The following is a 15,795-nucleotide window of genomic DNA, read 5'->3' on the forward strand; positions in this document are numbered from 1 at the left end:
CAATAAAATTCTTGGGCTGTTTTCAAACCTAAGAATGAAAAAGGCTGTTGTTTTGTTGTTTTTTCTTGTCTGTTTTGCACTGCTGTGTAAATAGTTCCTTGAGTCCTACTTTGCATTTTTACAAATAGTTCAGAATCATAAAATAATTAAATTGTGGTTAAATTCGAGACTTCATCATTCAATGAATTGCTTTCTAAACGATCAAACTCTTCTAAGAAGTGAATAGTTTAGGCTGGATTTCTAGGCTGTGTTTGTAGTAAAGGATGGTTTTCTCATTTTGTCTAAAAGCTTACAATGATGTTCAGGGTCCTGACCTTTGCCCCTTTTGCCCCCATTCACAGGCTACTTCCTGGAGTTTGTGGAGCAGCCAAGCAACATGACTATAATGCAGGGCCAGGCCGCAACACTGCACTGCAAGGTAGCTGGTCACCCGCGGCCCACCATCCGCTGGCTGAAGAACGACGTCCCTGTGGTGCAGGAGCAGGGCCGCATCTCCATCCGAAAAACAGAGTTCGGCTCTAAACTTCGCATCCAGGACCTGGACACCACCGACACGGGCTACTACCAGTGTGTCGCCTCCAATGGGCTAAAAGTCATCTCCGCCACCGGTGTGCTGTATGTGCGGCTAGGTAAGAGCTCATGGGTCTTTTCCCCACTTGTGGCTAATGAAAGCATGTTTAGAAACTCTATAAAAGGGCAGATTCTAGACTTCCAATCCATACCACGTTTTTGTTTGTCTTTTTTGCCATTTTTTGATATTGGACCAGACATGTGGGGGGGCATAAGTGGGGCAATTGTATGGTCTGTATTGGTCTAGCAAAGCCACAGCTTTGAGTTGCTAGGAGTCAAAGAGAGCATTGGCCTCAGTCTCTCTAGGTGGATAGAAAGGTTCTCCCTGTCCCCCATCAGTCATCAGTGTTTGCCAGTTCTTGCCATTGCATGCTTGCCATCATGGGTGTCTTTTATCTGACATAACACAATTGGCAGTTAGTGTTTTCCTTCATGTGCCAGTTTGGGAATTATGGGGAAAAACCTTCCTGAATATGAATGTTAAACACACCAGTACCAATTTATTTTTTTTTAACAAGTGTTTCTTTGTCTGTTAAGACTGGGTTAATTGGTTAATCATTTATACTGTGAGTGTTTACATATAAACAATTTTCTGACATATTTTGTATGTAAAGCAAAATGACGGCAATAATTCTGTTAATAGGGTTAATGGATGTTGCTGAGCTGTTCTTTTCTATGTGGGTGGGAACTTGGTTTTTATAGCTATGGTTCCAGTTCAGCTCAGTTTTTAGGCCAAATTTAGATCTTTTTCTCAGTCAAAGGTAAATGTCAAATTGAACTGCATAGTTTAAGGAAAAATGGCAATGAATGACGATGCTGTCGAACACACTCAGCCTTCAAAATTCCTGTGGTTAGTATGCCAATACAAAGCTCTCTCAGACTTTGCTTCCCAGGTATAAAATGTTCTTTTAGTTCATCACATTTTGGGGTCACAATAACCAAATTCTCCTGAGCACTGTTAAACGTCACCATCATAGGTCTAGTGTTTTTCTTTCCTGTCTGCTTGTTTTAGGTTATTATATGGGGAGCCCATTGGCTGGTAGGCTGAACTAAAGCAGCACTGTGTTCAGAACCATGTGCAAGAAATCTCTGCCGGGCATCACGGTGGATTTATAGTAGGGCACCAGTATAAATCTCTGAGTCTGTCCATTAGGGCTCCACTTTAGAAACAACTTCCCACTGTTTAGGCCAAAACGGGCCTTTAACAGGGGGAAAAACTCTATTGTGTGCACATGGTAAACTCTCCACTACATGCACATTCCCATATATTACACCATGTGCCTGACAGCTTTAAGAGTGTGCTCGAGTGAAAGTACGCCTCCTGCCTCCCTGCAAAGTCATCTTAATGTGATGATGTTGTTATTTCCCCTGAACTGAAATGGTAGATTAGGCTTAGTGAAAACATTAGGTGGATCTCAAAGGAGAGATCAGGCTGAAAGGCTAAGGAAGATGAAAGAGTTGGCCTTGACACAAGCAGTTCTTCTCTCTATGCTCGATCAAATGCTACATGTGACGCAGGGTTGCATTCTGGTGCCTTTATGATGAAAGCACTGGTCATTTTCTCTCTGAGAGGGCGGTGGAAGGTTGACAAATAGCTGTCGTAACTCTAGCAGGCCATAGAGTCTGTGCTTGAACTTGTCTGCCACTGCAGTCTGTGACTTGCTTGACTGGTGATGGATGAATTTGAAAGAGCAGATGGAGATGATCGGGTTCAGATCTACTTGTTCTGTTGAATTACTTAACACACAGGTGAGCTTGTTTGTAATCCTCTTGTCTTTTCCTTTTTGTTTTACAGGCCAGTCTCCAACCCATGGCCCAGATGAGGCGTAAGTGTTATGTGTTTTTGATATTATGTAGTATCATAGTTTGTTTATTCTACATTTCGGTACTTATTCATTAATCATTAGTTTATGAATAGTGATAAACTAATTTAGTCACCTTTAGCTGTTTTCCAACTTTCTATGTTCCAAAATTTGTTATAACATTTCAAAATCATTTGCATGTGAAATTAGCTCTATAATAACTGGCACCCTTGAAAAAGGTGGGTTGAAAAGGGTCCTCTTTGTGGTTAATTAGCTCAGTCTCACACAGAAAATGAGAGAAGTCTAACCTTTTAAATGGAGTAAATTTAATCCAAGAAAAATCAATGCAATGAATGTTTTAACAAAACCATGTGTGTCACTACTATTGGCTCTCTTGAAATTCTTATGAATTAAGAATTCTTTTATCTGACAATAAGCCCACAAGGTGAGTTTGGCATAAAAGAAGGATTTCAATAGGATGAAACTTAACAGTGGGCATTAAGTATAGTGGAGGGTCTGTGACGTTCTGGGGCTGTTTTTCTTCCAAAGGCCCTGGAAATGACTGGTCATTAGGTATGCTTCCTTGTATCTACACTCATTGTCCATTTTGTCAGCTCCACTTACTATATGAGTAGGTGTCATGACTTTGTCTGTCTATCTGTCTGTCTGTCTGTCTGTCTTTCTAGTGTGTGTATGTATGTATGTATGTATATATACTAATATGGCAATGTTATAGGAGAAAGGAAAAAATGTACTATACTTTTAATGTCAATTTTTTCTAAGTCATTTTGGACCATTTCTTTTGGTCCATTCTTCATGAAGGTGCTTGTATTATATATTATATTGTGGCAAAAACTGGAAAACGACAAAAATGGCGATCCAAGCTTTTCTTCTGACTGTAGTGGTGTGTGTGTGTGTGTGTGTGTGTGTGTGTGTGTGTGTGTGTGTGTGTGTGTGTGTATACACTAATATTATTATTAGCTGATAATCGCTGCCTTATGTTTGCCAAACCATCCTGCTATTTTTTGCGTACTTAATCATGAAAATCAAACATTACTTCTTCAAAAGAAGCCATCAAAGTTTTGATGGGATGTGCAGCTTTTTTAAACTTGTGTATATATGCACAATCCTGCGGTGAATTAGTCATAAACAGCACTCACTCTTTAATACAGAGATAAAGAGAATTCCTGTTCTGTAGAGACAGATGGTGTTAAAGGGCTGATTCACTCTTATTTCCAGTCAGGGATGACCAGGCATCTCCTGGCAGCTGCATCTATCTCTTCTTAAACGTCTAATCTCTGCTAATACTAAAGAAACTACGACAAGTACGAATGGCAGTGCTTTCTTTCTCTTTTGCTTTTATGAGAAGTGTGTCCAGTGTGGACTGAATGGAGGAATGAAAAGGTGGCAACCCCATCCAGGTTGCTTTGAGGAGAGATTAAAAGCAGAGTCAAGGACAGGAAGCTTATTCAGTGTGATGCAATTGAGTAAGCATCATGACATCACTGCTCCTTTTTACCTACTTTTTTTCCTGAGAGCTGAGCTTTGAGGACATTTAGTTCTCTCCTGATTCTCTCCAGGTTCTTTTTCTTCCTTTATTTTCATCTTCTTGTCCTCTGCCTGTATCACTGTGCTTGTGTGGTTTGTCAGAGAAAGTGAGGCTAAGGAGTCTTAGCGGTGAAACGGTCTCCATAGGTGCTGTGTGTGGCAGAGTCTGGAGCTGGACCCAGAGCTCCATCAGCAACAAAGAGCCTTTCTGGCCTTTGTTTCCCTGAGAACCAGCAAGCTGGCAGTCACCCTCGGCTGGGGAAGTAAAGCATGAGGCGAGGTCCTAATTGTTCCTTTCCCAACTTTAAATAAATACTTAAATGTCTGAGAAGACATTCAGCAAAGTCTAAATACACTCTTAAAGGGTGAAAAAAGGTTTTTTTGGAGCAGTGCCCCTCTATGGGTGTTTCTTTAGAGAACCATTTTTGTAAGTTAAGTGTGAGAAACATTTTTAAAGTTCAAAGCACGTTCACATGATGTAAAGAAGCCATGTCATGCCATGAAAAACGAACTTATGTTGATATGCTACATCACCCTTTATAAAGGCCTGTCAGAGTTGCTATACCATCACATGATTGCACATATTTTAAAATAAATATTTAAATTATTTTTTCACAATCTGCATAATTTCATGTTTAGGAATATTTTCATGTTGTGAAATTCACCAACCCTCATCCTGGAGCTGTGCTTTCCTGCAGTGCTTAGTTCCAACCTGCATCTGACATGCTGCCCACTTGCCTTTACCCATCCTAATGCATCTGATCCAGCCAGTCACAGACTTCTGAAGAAGTAAATTAGCTGGAACAGGTGTGGCAGGCTGTGGTTTGAGCTACAGTTGAGCTGCACAACAAAGTAGATCTCCAGGACAAAGGATGGTGACTACTGTTAAAGAGAAGTTCTGTACATTGGTGGTGATGGGAATCTGACATCTGAAGTGTTTGATGCCTCCAGGTGCTACATACAAATGTAGCTTCAAATGTACTTGTAAAAATCCTTTCATGGCAGAGAGGTACATGCAGGGTGTTTGTAAGGAAATATAGCACCTAAAGAAAACTCTTCAGATTTACAACTGTTTTAGCAGTATTAATAAAATATAAATCTCAACAGATGTGGAGCACCTCTTGTATTGTGAATGGAATGGCTATATTTGAAGTGTAGACCTTGTGACCCCTGGTTTCGGTCATCAACACTGTAAAGACAATGTGAGTCAGTAAGTTTCTGTACTGTTTTTAAAAAAAGATTTGCATAAGTCAGTGGCTGATATGTGAACAAAGTCATTCAGAACGGTCTGATGTGAAATGGTTCATTGTAGAGAAGCCTATAGTCTCTATTGGTGATAGGAACCAGGGGTCGCAATGCCTACAATGCCATTTTTATTTACCAAGCAAAGCCACCAGTGAGCCTATACACAGGTATTTGTATGTAATGTTGATGGTAAAATAGTGATGAATTTTATTTACTTATTTATTTTGGTACTTCTGCCTTACAGTGTGCTGAATGTACATCTTTTTTATGAATGGATTTTAAAAATGTGTGTGTTTTAAACCAAGCCTTCTCAATACTACTATAAAACAGTGTTTCGAGCATCAGGCAGTGCATTGATGACCGTTTCATGTAATATCTTTCTGTGAGGGAGCTTTAAGAGGCATCAAATTCTTCAGCCGTCTGGTTCCTATCACTACCACTGTGAACAATTTTGACTCAAGTTTCTCTGGAGTGGATCCGAACAACTCTGAATGACTTAATTTACATCTTAACTGTGCAGATACCAGGAAAAAGGCAGTGGAATTTCCCTTTAATGTTACCATTTAATATCGAAATGCACTTAATTTTGGATCTAATTACTAAGTCTTTCAGATTCCATGTAAATAGAACCAGCAGGTCATGGTCATTTTGAGCTGATCCATGCTGTAATTATACCCTCAGTGTAAGTGGACTGCTCATTGGTCTGTATATACTTTTCTTTGTCCTGTCTTGCTGATGAGGGTCAGTATGTTCATGTTCAGCATGTTGTTGAGAGTTCTTTGGAAACAACGATCAGCACAGTCTGACAGAGCACTTCTCTGTCGTCTAAGTGATAGTCAGTGGAAATTAGAATTTCCCCAGTTTCCCCTAAACATAGTTTATTATATATGTCTTTGCTGACCTCATTTGGGGTCATTCTGTTTTCACACTTGGTGGTATTTTGCAGATTTCCACCCACACAGACTTGTGCATTCACTTATACATGTACACTGACACACACGGACACACACAGACACTTGATGCTGATAAACTAAGTGGTGTGGGTGTGTGTGTGGGTGTGTGTGTGTTAGTGATAAGTGCCGTTTCCATGATGTTGGACCTCCAGGCAGCTGCAGCCCTCAGTCTCAGGTCACTCAGACAGATTTGAAGAGTTTAGAGCAGTGCTATAAATTCCACTCTGCAGGAATGCCTTTGTCTGTCTGACTATCTGACTATCTGTTGCCTTTTCCCCTGAATCACTGCTGCCCTACGGAGAGCCTGCCGCTTATAGCCCTCTCTCTGTTTTCCTACATTTTTAGGACAAAACTTTCTTTAACTTCTTGCTGTATGTCTCAATGGCAGGGACCCTTTTTCGTTTATTTACTTTCCAGTGAGAACTTTTCTGTGTCATGAAGAGAACCTGAAAACATAGTCACTGGTTTTAAGTACTTAATTTGAGCACAGCAGCTGTCTTTTACATTGTGTGAAAATTTCATGATGAATGGACCAACGCGAACGCTTAAATTGCTTGGAATAAAATCTCTTTACATTATTTACTTTCAATGAAAGTTAATGTTTTGGCCCTCTCCTGTAAAGTTGACAATTTTTTGGACAGCAACAAAAAATTACTCAGAAGCTTTAATATCGTTTTTTCCAGTATTTATTGTTTTCATACTTTGCTGTTACGACAGCATCTGTTCTCGTCGGGAGACTTGCTTTCAATTTTTCTAAGAAATCTGCAGGGTATAAGATTTTTCCACACAGTTCAGTCTGGTCAGGTTGGTTGCTTTTTTGCTTTACCATTTTGATTGGAAATTCACGTCCTGATGTTGTATAAAAACAAACATCTGTGATTTTGTGCTGATTACAGGGGTGTGTAGCTCATAAAACGAGCCTTGAAACCTCCACCCTGCCTAGAATACGTCTTGGTAAGGATGTCATTGGCTCTTTCCACATTGGCTCCTGTTTTATTTAGACATCCCAAGGCTCACTCCAGCTCATGTGGCAAGAAAAAGTGTTCCCCTTTTTATCCCAATATTTGTCAGAATTCCGATTCTGGGGGTAATTATCGCCATCTTGTGGTGAAAGATGTCAGACCTACAATTAAACCCTTCCCTTTGGGAATCAACAAAGTGGTCACTGTGGACTGGAATGGCCTTCTGAGTTGTTCTGGTGCTTCAAGGACAGTCACTGCAACACCATCCAATCCTAAGTCTTGTATTAAGTCAAAGCCTTTTAGCACACTTTGCTGAGCCTTGTGATCTTTATAGTAATTCCCAGCAATTAGCCTGCTAGTTTGTGGAACATTTTAATGGCTCTGTCCCAATTAGTTGCTTCCTAAAGCTTTAAAGTTAACTAGGACATCTCTCTCTCTAAGTATTCTCAGCCTGAAATGAGGTTTATGTATAGAATACAGTCTCCATCATTCATTTCTTGGCACAGGACCTGTTTGTTTACTTGTATCCTTCGCAACACGCCTTGTTTGGTCACAGCATTGCTGAATATCAATGCAGCATGACTGGGGTATCTAGCTGGGTGTCCGCTTCAACAGAAATATAGAGCAGCTTGCAGCATTTGTTCTACAACTCTGTGCAGTGCCATCTGGGGAAATTTTACTTGTAAAGCTAATTATTTATGCAGTAAGTGCTTATTTGCTAAGAAAATGTAGAATACAATATATTAAGAGTATATATATCTAACAATTTAACAGTTTGTTGTAGGTTTATTTGGATAGTTGACTGTAGGTGGTTTGTAAATGCATGCCTTGCATTTATTTTGTTCAATACATTGTCCTTTTTTTTTTTCCTTTTCAAGTGATTATCTATTGGATTCACCAAGCTCTGGCCTGGGCCGTGGCCCAAGCCCATACCCTGGTCCAAAATCTAAACAAATAAATATTTACACAGTAAATGTGAATGCATGTAAAACAAGTAGTTAAAAATCCTTTATTATAATATGGACGGACAAATTTGATGGTGACACTTTATTTTGAGTGGTCTTTCTTAAATGAAACAAACACTTAACAGACTCTTGAGTAACATGTGAAAAACATATGAGGGTTAGAATTAGGTTTTGGGTTGAGGTTAAGGTGAGGGTTAGGTTTTGGGTAAGGTTAGGTTTTGCATAATGAAGTAATGAAGTTAACAATACACCTGCTTAATGTAAGTAATGTATCAACTGAACATCAAGATATTTACTTCAGTGTGTTCAGATGCATCACTACTGCCACTTCACTGTTATGTTGTTGATGTGATACTGATAATCTGTTAAGAGTTTATTACTCATTTACAAAGGACCACTCCAAATAAAGTGGGATCAGTTTAGATATGTGACTGTATCCACAGCTTCACTAAGGTAATTCTAAAACAACCAATCAACAACTCTTGTTACTTTTTACTAGGAAACCACACTTACTACACAGATAAATAGATTTAAACACATTTCTCAGGTGATCTAAGACTTTTTCACACTACAGAATAGCTCTTTGCTCAGGTTCTGTTCAGGCATTCCTGCAGCAGGCCACCTGGCCTCTGTCAGAGCCTGACTGGGCACTGTGTAAGATCACGGCTGCTCATCCACTGGGAGCTTTATTCTCTTCCCTTTCGATTGAGTACACAGATGTTCGGCTTCAGCTGCATTTTCTTCCAATTCCATTCACCAGCGTTCTGTTTCTGATCCCTAATTCTATTACTTTAGCCATCTGTGGGGAGGAATGCTCCAACACAACACAGAGCCTTAAACAGAGGTCTGCTTTTGGTGCAGCATCCCATAAGGTTTTTCAATGAGGACATTGTGTCTGCTTTGCTGAACTGAGCGAGAGCTGATGAGCATCGAGTATAGCCTCAGTAAAGGGCTGCACAGTGTATCGTTAATCGTTATTGAAGTTGGTCTTTTGCGGTTCTTTCACATCTTTCAGACAAATTTTAATGTGTATTTAATGTGTACTTGATGAATCAAGGACTCCACCTGATCCAACAGACATGATTTTAAAGAGCCCATATCATGCTTTTCTTGTTTTTATTTCTTTGCCCTAGGGCCCGATTATCAATTTGTATTGTATCAAAAATAGCTGCCCTATATTATGTCTTGTTCCTAAAGCAGTCCGGCCTGGAGCACTTCTTATAATTCCAGCGTGAATTGGCATGGCAAAACTGCTTTAGGGTGACAAGGCAGATGAAAATGTAAAGGTGTTAGTTTCTGTGACAGCACCAAAACAATTCATTAATAATGGACAGCTTAGTTTCCATAGAAGGACCAAATGAACTGGGGAGTGAGTAGTATGTTTTGAAAGTATTCGCATATTATGTCAAGCTCTTTTATTTTTAAAAAAGCAAAAAAACTATTCCCTGATTTCCATGATATAGGGCCTTTAATCAAAATATTGTAGGCCAGTCTTTAACAGTGTCACATCAAGGATTCACAGTTGTGCGTTCAATATATTTCAAGAGGTGCACAATGTTTAAACAGCCAATATTATTTGCTGATAAGTGGAAGAAACGTCTTTATTATAATCAATCCTGTACAGGATACCTTCATATATGGATTATAGTTTGAAGTTGTTAAAATGCAATATCAGTTACTGATACCTGGATAGGCCACAACAAGGTGTTAATTATCAGTTATTGCTATTAACACACATTCTTTATCTGTACATCCTTAACTATATCTGTAAGCTGGTATTTTGTCCATATGGTGCAGCCCTAGCTCTGGGTGCAGGGTGCTGTTCATGTAGGCCACCTCCGCAGCCCCTTACAGGCCACACAACACCTCCTCTGTTCCTGCCCAGCCGTTTAGGAGCAGGCCATGAAGTCTGAGGGCCAGTTTCCGCGCCTCAGGTTTCAGGAGAAGCCGCGACACGGCTGGAGACTCAACACTAACTCTCCTCCCCATGTCCCCTGGCATGCTTTCTAAATAAAAAAAAGAGAGAGGCTCCGTCCAGAACACGGTGCCGACTGCTTTGGCAAGAGTATGTTTTGTTCATGCAGCTAGCCTGCTGAGCCATTCATTCGTTATGAAAAAATAGCTAAAAGTAGGCAGATTGGGATATCCTGCAAAAAATTAGCTACTCATGTTTTTTCCCTTTTGTGTAGTCACAAAGCCACACTGCAACTTGGTTCTTTTGAAGTCGCCCCATCCAAGACGTCTTTGCATAAGTATAGGTTCCAGACCGTTTGTATTGCTTGCAGTGAGAAGAATAATCGGTGGTGATTCGATCGGAGACTGAAGCCATGGCTGTCTCTGTAGATGGGCTTTGAGAGCCGAGACTATTTAAGATGACTTGGCCACATGAAGGCATATTTTTATGAAAAGAAAAAAAAGTTTGTCAGACTAAACGGGTACAGATGAGCGCATGTGGTTCTTTTGCTGATGGACATGCAAAAACAACCTCCATATGTGCTTATGTGTGAAAATCAGTGGCGATTCATACTCTTTTAGATGCTTAACTGCTCTTTTGTTTTGTGAAAACATAGCTAGACCCAAGACTGTAATCACTGTAAGATACCCCATTGGTTCTGATATTTGTTGTTTGGTGATGCACTATTTTGGAAAATAAACACCTTTGCACTGTCTAGGAGATGGTTAAAGGCTAATTCCACCAGTTTGAGGATGCTTAACAATTGCTTACCAGTTTCTTCCAGTGGTGGTGATGGGAACCAGGGGTCGCCAAGTCTAGCCATTTAATTTACCATCCAAAAAAACCATTTAGTGTTGTTAATGGTAGAATAGTTATTAAATCTGAAAAAAGATTTGTTTCGTTGGGTACTACTTTGCCTGACAATGCGTTGCTTGTACCTCTCCTGCATGAATGGACATGTTTTAAGTCACCGAATTATCATAGTTATCTCAAAGCAGCATCTCTGTGATCAGGCAGTGTATTCATACCCATTTCTTCATTTAATAACTTTCAGTGAGGGAACTTTTAGAAGCTTCAACCTCTTTGGACATCTGGTTCCTATAATCACCACTGTGAACCCAGTAGGTTTCGCTAGAACAGAGCGTTTTACATCATTCTGAATGGCTTAATTTTAATCTTTCCCATTTAATTATGGGGGAAAAAGGAAAAAAAAAACCTGTGGATTTTTACTTCAAGACTTTTATTATTCAGTTCATTTCACTTTAGTGTGTTTTCATTACAAAAGCCAACTTTATAAGCACTCCTCCACTTTTTCAATCCATTTTATATTCATGAAGGCATTTATATAATATATAATGTAGTATAAAGCATTATAGGTATTTATATGTATAATGTTCCTGCCCACTACCATATTTTCGCCAAGAGGAAGTAAATCTAATTCTTGTTAAGCTGAGGTCTTCAAACATTTTTTGTGGAAAAAAAATCCTCCCAGCCACTTTAAACTGCAGTAAAATTGCAACCATATGTGATATTGATGTCGGTCAGACTGGGCGTTTTGGCCATTGACAGCTTCTTTGGCAGCGTGCCATAGTGAGACTTCAGCAAAATGAAATGTGAATAGGGCAAAATTTTTCTGGAGAGTATTTTTTTTTCCCTCCTAAGCTCTCTTCACACACCATCCATTCACATATTTCAACCTCATAATTGGAAGAGAAAGGATATACAGTACTGCGCAAAAGTCTGAGACCACCCTTCGTTAATTTCATTTCCAGTCCCATTTCTGAGGATATACAATTCGCTTGCATAAGGAAGGGGAAAGTTAAAGCATAAAGGAGTTTCCGAAACTGGAGTTAAAAGAAAGATTAAAAGATTGCTTAAAAGATAGATACAGAAAAAATGGGCCTCCCAACAACCGCACAAGACCTGGCAGACCACCAACACTGTCCTCATCAGATAAACAGCACTTAAAGCGTTCATATTTGAGAGACTCTTGCTTTAGATCTAAGCTAATCCACAAATGCTTCTGTCCATCCTTCCACTGTAAGAAACAGAGTTCTTAGAACAATGAGTTGACCATCCCTCATCATCACTGAAAAGTTAAAGGGTGGACACCCTAAAAATGAAAAACCGTCATGATGTATACAAACTGAATGAGGGAGGGTCTGACTGGTGAACAGTGCTTCAGATTCTGATGGGTTTTCGCAGCTTGCCTGTGTCTTCTCAAGAAAATGTCCTTCACAGTGGATGGTTGAAAAGAGAGGCCTTGCTGTTTGCTATCTCCCTGTGGACCCACCATGCCTCCGAAATCTGCACTGTGTTCTGCTGGCATAACAGACCACCTCTAATGACGTTGGACAGGCCGAGTCTCATTCAAAGCAAAGCAATGTGGACTTGGTCATATCTGCTACTTTCAGTTACAGTATCTAAAGTTATCTTCTACCCTCTTAAGCTTGTATTAATGCATACGTTCTGGAATTGATTATATGGGGAAAGCCTTGAGTTTTTGTTGATGGAGAAGGCTTACCAAAACCCCCCACTATCAGATTTCATGTACAGTTCTGTCAAGCACATGCTCATGCACTCAAGGTTAGTGTGGATTAATGCTCACAGCATGACTGATGCTGTCCTGGAAAATGTCTGTATTCTGCTAAAACAAATTTCAGTACCAGTTCCTCACTATTATACTGCTAAGTAGGTCCTTGACAGATTACCCTAGAGTCTTATAAGGGACAGTTTGTATATGTCTCCCTGATTTATATCCAATTCTGATCACTCGGTCACTAATTGCAGCCAGATATCTTCTCTTCCTGCACGGTCTTTCAGTACAGATCAACATCAGCCTTTGTGTAATAGCATAAACAGGGCCACATCCTCAGCATTAGTTTGATTCTGATGTTGGTCAAAGAAGCAATAGAGCATGATGAGAAAAACAGCTAGGTACAGTAGGTAATGTGATAAACAATTCAGTGTGAGTTCTGCTGGATTCTTCTGAGCAAAAGCCAGAAACCCACATACCTCTGTTCAGCACGTCCTCAAGGCCCCTTCATGCTGACTTTATGTGAATTACAGCTTGAACTATTGTAAGAACCCAGCGGGACCCAACTGTTCACGTCTGGTTCAGTCAGGGTCATTATTTCTCAAATATTTGTCAGGCTCAGGTTCAGTTCATTTTTTACTTTTGTGTTTCTCATAACCCGTCTCCCACCTTTTAACAGATCTTGGCCTGTATTTACCTCTTTATTTATTTACTTTTAGGTGGATTAGAAGACTGTTCATTTCAGTTTTCTTCACAGATGATCTGATCTCTGCTGTGATTATCACTTGGTAATTTAACATTAAGCCAAAGTAACATAGCAGGTGCTAATATTTGGAACGTGGATATTTACTTGGTCTCTGGTTGCTGGAGGTCGGGATCAGACAAGGTTGCTGGCTGTAGTTACGCTGCACAAACAGATTTTTGAGGGTTGTAGTCGGGCTCAGATAGAATTTCGTCAGACAACAATTGGGCTGGGATAGAATTTTGTTGGGCCACAGTTGGGTTTGGACAGCATTTTGTCGGCTACAATTGGATTCAGATGGAATTTTATCAGATACAGTTGGTTTTATACGGAATTTTGTCAGATACAGTGGAGTTCAAATAGAATTTTGGTGATTTTTGTGAGGTTATAGATGAATTTGGACAGAATGTTTGTTGGGTTGCAGTCAGGTTCAGAATGATTTTGTGAAGTCTGTCAAGTAGACACAATTTTGGGAGGCTGCGTTTTGGATTCAGATCAATTTTGGTCAGGCTATAGTCTGATTTGGAACTGGGCTGCAGTCAGGTTATGACAGAATTCTACCAGGCTACAGTTGGATTTAAACAGAATTTTGTTAGGCTACAGTTGGGTTCAAAGTTTGTGTTTATGAAGGATGTCTAGAAGTAGTTAAGTCAAACCTTGGCTATCCAGATGGTGGCAATGTCTTCGAATGCTGAATGAACTTTGAATGACTATTTTTCCAAATATTACATTCTTTTGTCATTCTTCTCCAGCATTACTTCAGCATCTCCACACTGAGATAATATAAATACAGGCCAAGCGCCTTATACACCAACACATGCAGAATGGTAGACCACTAATAATACAAAATTTCATGCTTATTTTTGTGGCCTGAAACTGTTCCAGTGCATTTGCATTTATGCATGGTTTATAGGATTGCATGTAAGCTGTCAGTGTGGGTAAACAGCTCGTATTGCAGGCTCAGGTTGGCAGTTAGTTAAGTTTTTGAGGACGTGTGTGCCATTTTAAAAGCATATGTTTGTGTGCATAGTTTCTGTGAGTGCTCTTGTGGATCTTATTGTGCTTTCCACTGCAAGCACTTCCTCTCAAGAGAGTTGTCTAATTAAAATGCCAGCCTGGTGCCAATTGCATGGTGGTTTCTCATAAGAGGCGTATTGCATTACAAGTAGAAACGCTGTGGCCTCTCACTGGGGCATATCATTGTGACTTCTTAACCTTCATTAGAGAAACATGGGAAGTTTTACATTGCAGCTGCGTGGGTCATATTTGCCTTGGCACCATTTGTATACACAAGGACCTTTTTTTTGGATGTGGCAGCTTGTAGAGATTTTGGACTCTAAACTAAACCCACAACAAGTAAAGAATGCTAATTCTGTAATTCAGTGAGCTAGCATGAATAGGATTCATTCTCAGAGTTGTCGTAAAGTTGGACAGCTATGTCAGCAAGTTCTCTTCAGCATTTATCACTCCCTCAGGTTTAACTCCCAGATTACCAGAGTTTGCATCCAAAACTGAGGATTTAGCTTCAGTCATGCATGTTCCACTCTGTTGGGATATCCATGTCTAAATCTTCAGTTCTGAAAAAGGGAATGTCATGTGAGAGATTTTCTGATATATGGACGCACCTATATGAACATTCTGGGTTGATGCCCAGGATTTTTGCATGTTTTATTTATTTATGTATTCAAAACTGATTTTTTTTTTTTTTTTTTTTTACATTTAAACCTTCTTAAACTGCAGGGGACTGTCTGTGAGCAACATAAGAGATCTAACAGTTACAGATTAGCTACTGATTACAGTAATAGTAATTGTAACAGTATAGTAACAGTACTGATTACTGAATAGTAAATGTGTAATAATTCTGTAGATAATGGGCATAAACATAAATGTGTTCAATGATAGGAAAATGTATTTTGGTTGATAAGATTCAGAAGAAAACTGACTTTCTTGTACACCACGCAGACCCATAGGAGTCAGCTAAAATGGAATGTATTGTGTTTAATGCAGTGTATTAGCATTAAATATGGGCCAAACCCTTAAAAGGGAATTTCCTCCCTATTTTAAATTTTCTACACAATTCAATCTTTGAAACGTAAGCAAAGTAATTCAGAGTGGTCTGATGTGAAATTCTGCATTATAGAGAAACTTGATTTTTGGGGGGGGGGGGGACGGTTAGTTTTTTTACAGGAAACAGGGGTTACAGTGTCCAGCCATTATAGCTATTTTAACTGAAAACAACCAGTAGACCAGTAGTTATGTGGCTTCTGAGTTTTTCTATGTAATGTTTATTGTAAATTTTGCATAGGTCGTCTGCACTGTAAATAGTGGCTCATCAGATCTACTTTAAAAGATTACTTCATGTGGTAACAAGTAAATTGGTTTTATTCTACCTAAATCTTCATTTGCTTGTTAACACAAATTGCTTATCAGCCAATCACATGGCTGCAACTCAATGCATTTAGGCATGTAGAGGTGGTCAAGACAACTGAAGTGTTGTGCTGAAGTGCAGACCGAGCAT

At 39.6% G+C, this 15,795-nt stretch overlaps 1 protein-coding gene across 2 annotated transcripts in view; it reads left to right on the plus strand.

Moving 5' to 3' along the window:
* The window catches only part of ror2 (receptor tyrosine kinase-like orphan receptor 2), a 108,572-nt gene that overhangs the window by 85,573 nt on the left and 7,204 nt on the right, over positions 1-15,795 (plus strand). For both annotated transcript variants that reach the window (XM_017697354.2, XM_017697355.2), the window contains exons 3-4: positions 342-629; positions 2,366-2,396. In XM_017697354.2, coding sequence (XP_017552843.1) covers positions 342-629; positions 2,366-2,396 — 319 coding nt within the window. The remainder of the gene's footprint in view (positions 1-341; positions 630-2,365; positions 2,397-15,795) is intronic.

This window comes from Pygocentrus nattereri, chromosome 18 (genome assembly GCF_015220715.1).
Source record: "Pygocentrus nattereri isolate fPygNat1 chromosome 18, fPygNat1.pri, whole genome shotgun sequence".
Lineage (NCBI taxonomy): Eukaryota > Metazoa > Chordata > Actinopteri > Characiformes > Serrasalmidae > Pygocentrus > Pygocentrus nattereri.